This window comes from Melopsittacus undulatus, chromosome 4, assembly GCF_012275295.1.
Source record: "Melopsittacus undulatus isolate bMelUnd1 chromosome 4, bMelUnd1.mat.Z, whole genome shotgun sequence".
NCBI lineage: Eukaryota > Metazoa > Chordata > Aves > Psittaciformes > Psittaculidae > Melopsittacus > Melopsittacus undulatus.
This window is the reverse complement of record NC_047530.1, coordinates 66,634,666-66,648,489: the sequence shown is the minus strand read 5'-3', so window position 1 is coordinate 66,648,489 and position 13,824 is coordinate 66,634,666. Positions and strand designations below refer to the sequence as shown.

At 36.2% G+C, this 13,824-nt stretch overlaps 1 protein-coding gene across 4 annotated transcripts in view; it reads left to right on the top strand.

The window, feature by feature from the left end:
* The window catches only part of HERC4 (HECT and RLD domain containing E3 ubiquitin protein ligase 4), a 37,036-nt gene extending 25,281 nt beyond the window's left edge, over positions 1-11,755 (top strand). For 3 of the 4 annotated variants that reach the window (XM_031053131.2, XM_005153673.3, XM_031053130.2), the window contains exons 17-26: positions 898-921; positions 1,413-1,511; positions 3,383-3,550; positions 3,676-3,819; positions 5,180-5,346; positions 5,793-5,859; positions 6,089-6,171; positions 8,424-8,607; positions 9,174-9,276; positions 10,379-11,755. In XM_031053131.2, the coding sequence (XP_030908991.1) occupies positions 898-921; positions 1,413-1,511; positions 3,383-3,550; positions 3,676-3,819; positions 5,180-5,346; positions 5,793-5,859; positions 6,089-6,171; positions 8,424-8,607; positions 9,174-9,276; positions 10,379-10,587 (1,248 nt within the window). In that variant the 3' untranslated portion in view covers positions 10,588-11,755. The remainder of the gene's footprint in view (positions 1-897; positions 922-1,412; positions 1,512-3,382; positions 3,551-3,675; positions 3,820-5,179; positions 5,347-5,792; positions 5,860-6,088; positions 6,172-8,423; positions 8,608-9,173; positions 9,277-10,378) is intronic. The other variant, XM_005153674.3, reaches the window with a different exon arrangement.
* Positions 11,756-13,824: the final 2,069 nt, after the last annotated feature.

Genomic DNA, 13,824 nt, shown 5'->3' with positions numbered 1-13,824 from the left:
CTATTGATTTGAAGAGGTATTCTTGACATGTAAGGGAACTGAGAAAGAATATTTGAATTAGAAATAAATAATAGTATATACAGTTGGAGTGCAAAAATTGCATAAATTTGTGATGAGTGGGATAATCAAATCTGATGTTTCTTGTAGGAATTAAGGATACAGATAGAAAGTATTCTGGCCATCTCTTTCTCTGAGCCATGGATGCCTAGATATTTGACTTACTAGGCTTATATATATAATTAAATTTAAAAAGCATTAATTTGTCATTCCTTTATATTCTGTTTGTTCTCTGCCTGCTAGGTAGAAACAAACTGAGCTTTCAGCGGAGGATAAGGAGGGTACAGCACCAGATGGATAAATTAGTTTCTCTGCTTGTTGTGGAAGTCTCCACACAGTCCCAACTATATATATTGGCCTGTCTCAAATTTCAGAAGTCGGTTTGTTTTCTTATACATTATAGACCAAAATAATTCCTCAAACTTCATGGTAAAGTGGTGGGGTTCCTTAGTGGTTTTAAATTTTTACTCATTCAAAATCTTTTGCATTTTGGTTGACATACTATAGTCATCTGAGACTGAATACACATAGGTAAATGCAAATGTAATTTGTGTGTGGAAGTAAGCATTTAAAATCTTTACTCTTTGCATACAAGAAAACACGATACTTCAATGGTATTTTTTTTTCTGAGGGCTAATACATAAGGTATCAAAAAGGCATGGTTTTATTTGGTAGATTAATTAGAATGTTTATGGTTGATACTTCTCAGTTAACTTTCTCTTGGGGGGGAAGCTGTAGATAAATATTTTTATTTCTACATCAGAGATGAATAATTAATGCAGACACTAATGCTGCTTTTTCATCTTAATTATTGCTACCTTTGTGCAAATGCTGTCATAGGATGTCAACCATGGATTAACTGAGGTAAGATTGGTTGCAGTCTGATTTCTTTTGCAAAATGTAAGGAAATCAGAAATATGAATGTCAAGGATTGTCTTGTGTGTTCTGTTGGGCGTAAAGCTCTTGGTTAGCACAACTGTAAGCTGAAAATGTTTTTGTGGGGCAAAACCATGTAATTCTTTGTACTGTAAATGTAGATCAGCAGTTGAAAACAAGGACTACTTTGATAATACCCACTAGCTGTGATAAAAGTTCTGAAATCAATATGTATTAAGCGAGTGTGGTGTTTGTGTGTGGGTTTGGTTTTTGTTTTGTTAGCTGAAGTACTAAAAATATTTGAAAATCTGCTTAATTTTCCTAAGATGCTTTCATCTTTCATTGATGATGAGTAAAGATTTTTCTTTTCTCTTTGTAGTAAAATTTATGTATTAAATGAGCACTCTTTTAATGGCTTCTTTAACTATAATTGTGTTTTTTAAATAATCAGAGGTATGACACCGTTCTTTTCATTGCAGTTAACAGATATCCCTGTTACAATTTGCACATACCCGTTTGTATTTGATGCCCAGGCAAAGACAACTCTCCTACAAACAGATGCAGTCATACAAATGCAGGTAAAAGTCTCAGTTTTTAATGTTGTGAATATTAGTTAGCTAGTTGGGGGCTTTGGGATGTTCTGGTGTTGGTGGGTTCTGTTTGGTTCTTTTCTTTGTTTGAACTCTCTGTAATCTCCATAAGAATGGTGGATCTGGTTTTAATCTTGGGGTATGTACATGATAGAAGTTAGTGGCTTCGTGGGTTTGAGATCTCAAGATTGTTTATTAATTGCATGATTTTCTAAGGAACTTCTTTTTCTTTCATGAATGAGAGCTTTTCTTGAGGTGTTAACAACTGATGTGTACATGTATACAAAAAAAAATCACACCACCTCCAAACAAACACTAAAGGCAAACAAACCACCAACCTAGGAAAAGCCTCAGCCATCACCCCCAACCAGAAAAAGAAACAACCCCACCTCCCATATGTGCAGACTTTAAATTGTATGTATGTGTAGAGCCTGGACCTAGAAGTCTCTCTGTCTTGCTAGAGGCAGCAGCCAGTTACAGTTAATTTCTTCTCTTGATGGGGCTTAGGAGCTGTTGCTGTTCGTAAGATTAGTTAGTATCAGAGAGCAATATGTTGGAACCACGTGAATATCTAGTGCACACCTGATTTCTTATTTCATCTGACATAACCACCCTCAGGGTGCTACTGAACTCTGAAGTCTGATTGGTGTCTGCAAGGCAGTTGAAAAGAAGCTTATGTTGAAAATCTAGCATCCACTTGGGACTGTGGGAGTAGGTTCCGTAATCTTGCAGTTTACTATAGTTTTTTTGGCTCTTTTCCTGTAAAATGTAATTATATGCTAGTCCTAATTTGTTCACTTATGTCTCAACTAGAGACTTTCCTAGAGATATTTTATACCAATAATTCTGTATCTTGACCTGTATCTATTGTCTAGAGGTAGATGCGCTAGACAGCCCTAAAGTAGCTGAGAGTATCTATGTGTTTTCATGATTTTATTGGTAGAGCTGAAACCAGTGGTGAGCAATTCTTTTGTTCAATGTTTGGAATTTTTTGTGTACATATAATTCATATCTGTTCAGTTGCTGTAAAGGTATAATAAATCATATTCTTAAAGGAGGAATGAAGGGAGGCTACTGCAAAAGTAAGAGCAGCATTCCTTCCCCCCATCTTTACAATTTTTAACATAATAAAACTTACTGTTCTGAGTCCGAAATTCAATAGAAGAGATAAGCCATGCTCAAGTAATGAGCTCATGAGGAAAAGTGCTAGCTTGCTTTTGTAGTTCATCATAAACATAGTTTCTTATGCCTTTAAAAGCATGTATACATGGTTAACACAAATGTTTGATGAATTCAGGGAAATGTTCACATTGGGTTTTCCTACAAGCAATTACATAGCGTTAAAACACACAAACTTTCAAGAGCCCTTGGTTGTGTTCAGAACATTTGCAGCGGTGTTTAGGTTTTGAACAGCTAATACAAAAATTAAAATACAAATTAAATAGATGAGCAGTCACATTTCATTCTGTGAATTAGCTTTTAATGGATGTTTTAATGTCAGATTTATGTTAAACAGCTTATTCTTCATTAGATGAAGTGCAGTGTTTTTATTCTTCCTTTTCTTACCAAAAGTATTTTGACTGGAATGTCCAAAACTGTATTCTAAGGCTTCTCTGAACATTTGCTAAGACTTTCTGAATATTAGCAATGATGATATTTGGTAAAGGAAAAAAGTTTTCTGATGTGAAACATTTCCTGAGATAAAAGGAATATAAAATAAATTTGGGCAAATTCAATAGCTTTCACAATAGCTATTCCCATTCATGTCTTCTGCACTTCTTAAGACCAGACTGATGGCTATCTAATGTTGACAGGAATCTTATGTTACCTACTGACACTCCACTTTGTTTTCCTCCCAGATGGCTGTTGATCAGGCTCACAGGCAGAATTTGTCTTCTCTTTTTCTGCCAGTATTTGAATCTGTCAACCCATGCCTGATATTAATGGTACGGAGAGACAATATTGTAGGAGATGCCGTGGAAGTCCTAAGGAAAACAAAAAATGTAGACTACAAGAAGCCACTCAAGGTACTATCAGTACATATTGCTTGAAGTGTCTTTCACTGCCATGCAAGTAACCGAGACTATTTTTTGGATGATTCTTGTTTCACAATGTGTTTTTAATTCAGTGCTAACTGAATTGTGTGTTTCAGGTTATTTTTGTAGGGGAAGAAGCTGTTGATGCTGGAGGTGTTCGGAAGGAATTTTTTTTGCTCATCATGAGGGAGTTGCTTGATCCCAAATATGGAATGTTCAGGTATTATGAAGAGTCCAGACTGATCTGGTTCTCTGATCAGGTAGGATGAGATCTGTGGCCATTAATTTTCTTTTAACTTACAATATTTACGTTTATAATGAGTGAACATAGTAGTTTGTGATAGTTTTATTTCAAGAGGAAAAGCTAAAGTAATCTCAAAAAATGCTTATTTTTGTCACTGTGTCATGTTTCAAGCCCAGCTGGCAACTCAGAACCACACAGCCCCTCACTCACTCCCCCCGTTCTTTCTTCCCCTGCTCCCAGAGGGATGGGGAGGAGAATCGAAAGAATTTAACTCCCACAAGTTAAGAGCTCTCCAGTAACTAAGGTATAACACAAAACCACTGCTGTTACCACCAATAATAATAATGATAAGGGAAATAACAAGGGGAGAGAATACAACTGCTCACCACCCGCCGACCGATACCCAGCCTGACCCAAGCAGCGATCTTGCCCTTCAGGGTAACTCCCTCCAGTTTATATACTGGGCATGATGTCCTCTGGTATGGAGTACGCCTTTGGCTAGTTTGGGTCAGGTGTCCTGTCTCTGCTTCTTTCTGGCTTCCCCTCCTCCCTGGCAGAGCATGAGACTCAGGAAGGCCTTGGTTGTAGGAAACATTATGTAGCAACAACTAAAGACATCGGTGTTATCAGTGTTGTTCCCAGGCTGAAAGTCAAAAACACAGCACTGCACCAGCTACTAAGAAGGAGAAAAATAACTGCTACTGCTGAACCCAGGACACATCGTTAGATCAAAACTTTTCCCTTCTGTTTTCCGCATTCCTCACTTAGTTCTTACCAGTTGTCCCCAGCCCAGGCAAGTTTCATAGGAAGAAGTGCCAGCTAGAGTAAACCAATTCCAAGAACAGGATCAGTAAATGAAGCTGGCAGAGATAAACTCTTGAAGTGGATGTTGAAGAGGTCAGTGTTCAGTCACATTTATGGGTCCATTTTGTAGGTAGTCATCTAGTCATATTTTCCTAGAAGTTTTGATCTTTGACTTCTTTGTCCTCATTCAAATAGAAACACTCACTAGGGTAGCTATGTCACAAATACCTGAATATTAACATTTCCACAGTTTAGGCCTTGGCTTAAAACACAAGCTCCTCCTCACAGATTTTTTTTTTAAGTATTGATGCTTATTTAAGACTGAATAATGCAGTACTGAGTCATTGGCAAAGACAGAGTTATGTTTCCTTAGGTTTCAGTGTCTCTTGGCTGGTTAAAACTTTAGGCTGTTTTCCTCAATACTGAAGTCTACATACAGAGTAAAAGAAAATTTAAATTAAACTCACTCAGATTATACTGCACTTTACATTTTTTTTGTTTCCCCCCCTGGACTCTGTAAGATTAAAATAACCTCTTTATTTTAAACCATCTTGTCTGTTTTCTGTTCCTAGACCTTTGAAGACAGTGACTTGTTTCATTTGATTGGTGTTGTCTGTGGGCTAGCAATATATAATTTTACTATAATAGACCTTCATTTCCCTTTGGCTTTGTACAAAAAGCTTTTGAATAAGAAACCATCCCTGGATGACTTAAAAGAATTGATGCCAGATGTGGGCAGGTAAGCGAAACAAAAAAAAAGAGTGCTAATAGGAATTAATTTTTTAATTCAGTGTTTTCTTTTAAGAACATAAAGAGAATTTGTTATTTTCACACCAACAGGATAAACAGCTTGGTATAATTTGCAGCCATCATGTCATTTGAGAAAGGATGCATACTGTTGTTAAACACCTGCCTCTAAATGCTTGGGTTTACTATTTGTGTTTTCTGTTTTATTATCCTATAGTAATTTTAGGGGAAAATAATATTTGATACTCATACCTTTATGTTTTAGCCATTACTCAAAAGGAAATAACTACAAAGTGCATGTTAATGAGCTAATAAAAAAGTAACAGTAGAAAGATTTTTTTTTGTTTTACTTGAATTATAAAAGCATAAAGAATGCTTCAGAACAGGAAGTTAATCTTTCTTCCCACTGATACAAGTAATTTGTAATTTATTTTGCAGAGGAATGCAACAGTTACTGGACTATCCAGAGGATGACATAGAAGAAGCATTTTGTCTTAATTTTACTGTAAGTTTTAGAAAGTTCTTAAAACATTTCTGAAGAAGCTCATCACAAATACTATCTGTCACCATCTGTTAGAACTGCCTCTGATGGAGTGTTTGAACAAAAGCATCAGCTGCTGATTTGCATGAATTTTAGCATGTGCCTGCTGTTCATTGTGCTATTAGCTAAGTGGTGGGAAGAAGTACAGTATGCAGTAAATACAATTTGTACTGTTCTTGTTTGTTTTAAATAGATCACTGTGGAAAATTTTGGTACAACAGAAATTAAAGAGCTTGTTCCTAATGGTGCTGATGTTCCTGTAGTCAAACAAAATAGGTGAGTTTTATGGGTTACGGGGTAGTTCAGTGTTGCTTTCTGTGTTGGGGACATAACTGGGTTGCAATAAGTATCCTGTACTAAGCTGTTACACTAACGTTGGAGGCAAAACTACTTCAGGTGTTTTTCCAAGCTGTTCTCATTTGTATTATTAAAATAGCTATTGTATTGTACTGACACAGCAACAGGTTGCTCAGAGAGGTTGTGGATGCCTCATCCCTTGAAGCGTTCAAGGCCAGGCTCAAATGGGCCTTTGAGCAACCTGGTCTAGTGGAAAGTGTCCCTGCGCATGGCAGCAGGGGGTTGGATCTAGATGATTTTCCATGGTCCCTTCCAACCCAAACCGTTCTATGATACTGTATTTAAGGATTTGCCAGTTGTTGAGAGGCTATCTAATTTTACTCAGAATGTGTAATACTTCTTTTTCACTTTGAGCTTAGAAATATTTCAGGGCTCTTTAGGGTCCATTTTGACTGCATGATCTTCATTTGCTAAGATTAAAAATGGTCATGATTCTGCAGGAAGTTATATGTAACTGGAATTTAGTGCATAATGGTTGAAAATTCAACCTTGGTGCAATTATTTATTAGTATGCAAACTACATGTGTGTGGCAACTATTAATATGTGAAATACTATTTCAGAGAAGTGTTCCGTTTGTAGAGCAGATAATTTGTTATCTAGTACTGTTGTTGGAAGAGCATATGAGAGGTGGGATTCTTATATATATATATGTATATATAAAATAAATTTGGTGTTTTGTCCCTTTTTTGCAGAATATTACCATTTTCATCTATCTCTCTCTCTGTCCATTCCTCTTATATTCCTGTCTGTTCTTTAATCTTGGTGAATTTTCTGTGCTTTTACTTCTCCCATAGTAAAGGGAGAATCAAATGGCAAGAGCATACTCTGAGAACAGAGTGCCTCTAAGTTACGCATAGTAGGAATGAGGGAGGAAATGTACTTCTAGGCATGTTCCTAGAGGGCAAATTTTTGGCAGCAATTTTTTATAACTGGCTAATTTTTTTGTTACTTTCCTCCTTTTAGAGGAAAGAGTTTGGGGGTGGGGGGGGGGGCGTGGTGGATGTTTTTTTAAAATCCTTGCATTAAAGTTGGGGATATATCATTTTGTGGTATTTCAACATGATAGCTTTGAAGTTCCCTGATGTTGGTCTGGTGGTCTGTCACCAAGTGGCAGTAAAATTGGAGTTGAATTACAAGAGAAGTTCCAAGGTGTCCATGTAATGTATGCAGCACTGTCATCTGCTGTCTTGCACCAGTGAAGAATTCCTGTGTCTGAAAATCCAAATATTCCATGATGCTTGAATTAATTTTTAAAAATACTAGCATAGAGTATAATAATGCTAATAGGTTTATTACAATGAATTATCTCTGGAGCAGCCTTTTCTTCCAGGGTTAGTGTTATACAAGTTACCTGCCTCTCTGCTAATTACATGGTGCACATAAAATGGATATCTCATTGAGTGCTGGAAGAGAAGGAGCGTGATTCAGCACTCCCTCAGTTCATCTGCAGTATTTTCAGTTCAACTGTTTTAATAGATATATCCTCAAAATGTGTTTAGATTTGATTTTTTTTTTAATTGTTGGTGATGCTATTTGTGTACTGTGGATGTTATTCAAATACTTCGGGTTTCCACAAAGAATGTGTGTTTGGTGGGGTAACTAATCTATAACTGAAGTCTCTCTGCCAATATAGAAACTAACAGTATTAACTAGGATTGATTAAAAGGTAATTAACTTATCTTTCTGCTGTAGAAGATTCAAATGTCTGTTTGAAGTTGATTTGCATTTTTAGTGCAAATGTAACTTTTTAAAATACAGCAGAGCTTGACTAGGCAGTTTCAGGAGGCTGCATGCAATTCAAGCCTTTAAGCTTGTTGCCATTCAGTCTGATTTCACTGCAATGCATACAAATGAGAAAAATGGTTACAGTTCCTGAAATAACACTAGAAGTTACTATTTTGCTGTTGCACATTATGGACTCTTTGTTAGAGTGCATGGTGGGTGTTAGAAGGCATGGTAGGGAAATACATTTGTATAATTTTCATTGAGGTTGTCTTCATGATGCCTGTAACATGAAGAAGATCATGTAATATGGTCCTTTTTGCTTCACTTCCTATGCTGTGTTCTATACAGAGGTGGCTCCCATTTTACTGGTAGAAGGGTGACACATGCTGCTTTCTTTTTTTTCCTTCCCTTCTTCAACATAATTTATTTTTTCTTCTCTGTACAGGCAGGATTTTGTAGATGCATACGTGGATTACATTTTCAATAAATCTGTGGCTTCCTTGTTCGATGCATTCCATGCAGGCTTCCACAAAGTATGTGGAGGTAAAGTTCTTCAGCTTTTCCAGCCCAGTGAGTTGCAGGCAATGGTGATTGGGAACACAAATTATGATTGGAAAGAGCTGGAGAAGGTAAGAACCATGGTTAGGTATTTGTTTCACATGCTTTTGCATCTGGAAAAGAAGAATAAAACATGTTCTTTTGAACTCTGTTTTCATTAATATGACTTCCAGCTTTGATTGGATTGACTGCATGAGTAAGGAAGTTTTTCTCTCCTTTTTTTTTTACATGTCAGTGAGTAAAGACACTAAAATATTATTTTTACCTTCCTGCTTAAAGTTTGTCCATCTAATTTCTGAAGGAAATCAAACTTAGAAGAAGAAAGATCCACAGAACTAAAAGGCAGCTCTAGATAATGTGTTACATTAGAAGGGCAAAGTGAAAAAAATGCATATAGTTTATACAAGTAAATATTCTTGATTGCAAAAACTCACTGTGAGACTTTGTCTCTACTTTATTGGGATTGAATATGCTTTGGAGAACCTGCATCCGTCTGTATAGTTGAAGTCAGAGTGAACAGCTGAAGAAATGTCACTTGCAGTATCCCTTTACACAAACCACATTCATTCTACTTTAATGTCAGATTATCCCACTAATTCTACATGCAAACAATAACCTAATTTCCTGCTTGTCTTAGAATACAGAATACAAAGGAGAATACTGGGCAGACCATCCTACAATTAAAATATTCTGGGAGGTTTTTCATGAGCTGTCTTTGGAGAAGAAAAAACAGTTTTTGCGTAAGTATTTGAAACTACTTTGCAGAAGTTGCTAACTGAACAGAAGCACTGTGATTTTAGGCCTGATAAGGCCTGATGAGAGGGCAGACATCCATATTTGTCTGTAATGTGATCAATCTTATTTGGAAGGAAAAAAAAAAGTCTGAGTTTATTTCTGATTTTGCTGGGGTTGCCCTGAGTAATTCTGGGTGGTGGGAAGTTACAAGATCACATTATACCAGAGCAGCATTGAATGCAAGAATGAAAACAAAATCAAATGTCACCCCCACCTCCTCCCCCCCCCAAAAAAGCCCTCCAAAATAAAACCAACCAAACAAAATCAAAACCCCAAACCACCTAAAACCCCAGCAACCGAAACTGCTGGTGTCATCTGTGTTGTGACTAGGAATTCTTTTCTCTGTTTTGAGTTAAGGTTCACATCTGCATTACTTTTTTTTAACTACACATAAGTTGAATTTTGGAGCTATAGCTAGTTGTTAATACATCATGGTACGGATGCGAGTGCAGAAGTGCAGGGAAGAGAAAGTTATTGAAGCTTCCTGTGAAGGAGCATTGTTGAGAATAGATCATAGATAAGTTTTGAATTCAGATAAACTTCATATTGTACAAACTAATTCTGTGTATTTACAGGTTGCTTGCAAGTGCTCAGTAAAGGTTTAGCTAGTGGATTTTAAATAACAAAGTCTGTATGAAGAACATCCTGCTATTCTCTCTCTTTTTTTTATGGTGGTTCTTGGGTGCTTTGTTTTTTTTCGTTTTTTCTATTTTTTTTTTCTTTTGTTTCTCTTGATTTTTTTGTGCTTTGAGTTTTGGGTTGGTTTTTTGTTTTTTTTTTTCTTTTTCCTAAGACTGCTTTCCTATGTTAAAATTAAGTGTTTTCCTTTATATATCACCTGTTGTGTTACAGTTAAGAGTCCATGTGTGAGCTGGAGATGGGGTTAAATCATTATTCTGTGGTTTTCAAACTTAGCAGAACAACTTCAGTGTGAAAATCTAACCCTTGCTGGAATAATTAAAAAAATGCAAACAGTGATTGGAAGAGTAGATATGACAGAGACCATTTTAAACTACCCTCAAGATTTTGTTTGTTTTTTCTTGGCAGTGTTTCTGACAGGCAGTGATCGTATTCCAATTCTTGGAATGAAGTGTCTTAAGCTAGTCATCCAGCCAACAGGAGGTGGAGAAGATTATCTTCCGGTAGCTCACACTTGCTTTAATCTTCTTGATCTTCCAAAATACACAGATAAAGAAACCCTGAAGTCTAAATTGATCCAGGCTATAGATCACTACGAAGGTTTCAGTTTAGTATAACTTCAGAAATGAGAGTTCTGTGTAACATGGGATCATTAAACTAACTCTTTGTGTCTTTCTTGTGGTGGTAAATTCAGTGGATTAAATGATTGAGTTGATAATATAACTGATTATCTGAGAAAATGTTCAGTGGTACGGATATTCATGGGAGCCAAAACACGTTCACAAAAATGAGGAACTGTCTTAATACATACCTTCTTGTACAGAACCATGTGGGTTTTGCCATCTTACAATAAAAACAAGAATATTGTGAATGGGAGTCAAGTTTCACTAACATGAATTAACATTTTTCCTTATGAAAACAATTTGGCGTGTGAGTGCATGAGAGACTTGCTTAAGTTCTTCAAATCACCGAGTAAGAACATTTAACTTTTTCCCTGATAAATTCATTTGGTAACTTTTCATTTTGTAAATAATAAATTTTTTGTGATAAAATAATTATGTTCCAATAGCAGTATGGTTTCTATTGCTTGTAATTGAATATGAGCTTATTTTATGGCTTTTAACCGAAAAAAAAGTGACTACTCTGATTTCTGAAGATATATATTTTTCTGATTTGTTTCAAGAACCTTAATACCAAAAGTGATTGTTTAAGAGACATTCATCTTCACAATGTACAATCCATGAAGCAGTCACTTAGTGCTGATAAAAAAACTGCATACAATGGCAATTTCAGTATGTGGATGGACAAGCTGACTTAATACACTGTTTTATTTTTAAGGACTGATTCTGTAATTAAGTGGACACAGTTATAAGAGGTTCATTTATCATTTGAAACCTCTGCAGCCATGTGTCAAGAATACAACTTAAAAGAAAAAGATGCACCAGACAGTTGTTGCTGTCAAGACGTTAAACATTTATTTTTAAATGCTGAAAGCGTAGTTTATGGTTTCTAATAGAATTTTCACTTTTTTCCAGAAAAATGCATTTGAAATAACTCTTTAACACCCCCCTTCCCTTTTCTTAAGATTTTATTTTTAGTATAATTGCCCTGAGACGATTGTGCTTAGCTGGACACTTTTGGATTTGACTTTCCTTCTCTGGTTAAATTCCAGACTTTGTGGTGTTAATGCATATGTGACTTGCAGCTGTGAAACAAATATTTATTTTTTTTAGATTTTTAAATGCAGTGAAAAAATTCAAGCTATAATAAAAAACTCAAATGAAAGCCTTTGTTGGTTGATGTGTATGGATGCTTGCATCATGCATATTTCTTCAATTGGAGAGTGACTTTTGCATATGTTAAATCAAGAGTACGTCTAGGATACCAAGAACACAATTGAAAAGCAGAGAAATTAATTTGTTGTAATAAACTGTATAACATGCACTTGCTGTGCTGGCAGGAGATGTGGATAACATACAAAGCGGTTGGTACATTGAAAATAATTCTCTTTTCCTTAACACTGTGTTTTTACAGCTTTCTCGTGCAGTGTCACCTCTAGTAATATCTTTGTATGCAGCCCATACATCTTATCCAGCATTTGTTATCTGGTTGGGAAATTCTCCCTCTTGTGAAAAACAAGAAAAGAACAAATATTAAAGCAGCTTAATCTTACTTACAATACAAGGAAGAAAGAAAAGGAGTGAAAATAAAAAAGTATTATTCCTCATTTTACCAGGTAATATTGAAACACTGTTTTTAAATTGTGAAACACCAGGATTGAAAAGGCAAATATTTCAAACTTGAGAAGTGGCTAATGTAAAGCTCTCTTCTGGATTTTAGTCTCATGTTTTATACACAGTCAGGAGCTGGGTTCTTTTTTCTATGGGTCTCTTGCTTCATTCAGTGTGCACAGTTGATGATGTTCACTGAGGGGTTTTTTATGCTTAATTGTGCAGATCCTAGTTTAGTCTATATGATCTAAACTTGGCACTGTATATATGTATTTAATTTCCCTATGGGACTTTCTCAGAGTATTGCTGTATTGGACTTATCACCAATATTAATTGGAAAGATGAGTAATATTCTTATGCTGTAGATGGGAGGGTCTGAGACAGTCATAGTTGTTGGACACTTGCCAATTTTTTGTGCCTAATTTAAGATGTACTAGATAGCTTGAATGTCCTTATCTTTGAAGTACAGTTATTGTTGACTAAAATTGCTGTGGCAATTGCTTCATGTTACTGCAAAAGTTTCTGCAGTATCAGCAAGACATATTTCTTACTGTCTTGGAACATTAGTAAGTATTGGGAGGGTGGGGGGGTGTTGAATGTTTGGTTAAATGTCATGTTCAGAACTCACTGGCAGAGTAGGCCTTAGTCACTTTCCTCAGGACACCATTCACCTGAGACTTTCGGTAATTTTGGCCTTGATTTTGTCCACAGCTGCAAGAAATGGAGTCCTACAGAGCATGGTTGTATTTGCTAAATGCTCCTGATTATCTTACAGGTGTTAGCACATTCTGTACAGCAAGACAGGTGCCCTGTGGCAAAACAGACATTATCTGCATAACAAGGTAAAAGACTTCTATGTAGTGCTAGAGTAATTGCTAGTTATTATAGTACTTCCTTCAAACAGTTTAATGCTTTCTGCAGTACTTACATTGCTGTTAGTTCTGTTAACAGTCTTTAACAGCCCTGTGAAGGATCTCTACAGAAGCTGTACTCTGAAGTGTTTTCTCTGACTGGAAAAAGGTGGGCAAGTGTCATTTTGCGTACACTATTTGATGCTGTGCATCATGTGAGATATGGGGGAAAACAAATCCCTTCCATATTCTTAGCTAAAATATTCATGGTTTTAATGAAGAAAGCCTAGGGCCTTCCTCCCTGTCAGATCTCCAATTAGGAAAGCTTAAATGCCACTTTTAAAAAAAGGTTGATGCAGGTAACTGGGGGATAGCAGTAGTTTGGACTACAGTGGGAGCAAAATTGGCAAAAATTCAAAATCTCTAAAGTATTTTTATTTGATAATTAGGTTAGCATTTTGATAAAGATCCAGGATTATCACTGGAGAATGCCAGTTGCATGTCAAACTTATATCTCTGTTGTGGTTACTAAAGGACTTGTCATAGAGGTACAGTCATGTACTAGGTTTATTGTACCCATCACATTAGTACAGTGTTGCAGGTTGAATTTACATGACAGAAGTACACAGGCTGTTGCAACTACATGTACAGCAGAAGTTTGTCCCTCCTGTTCCAAGGAAAATCTAAAAGTGTGGTTGCTCTACATGTGGAACTATTAAAGCAACGAGCCCTGCTTAAAGTGCAATGGCTTGTCTTCTTTGGCTCTTTATGG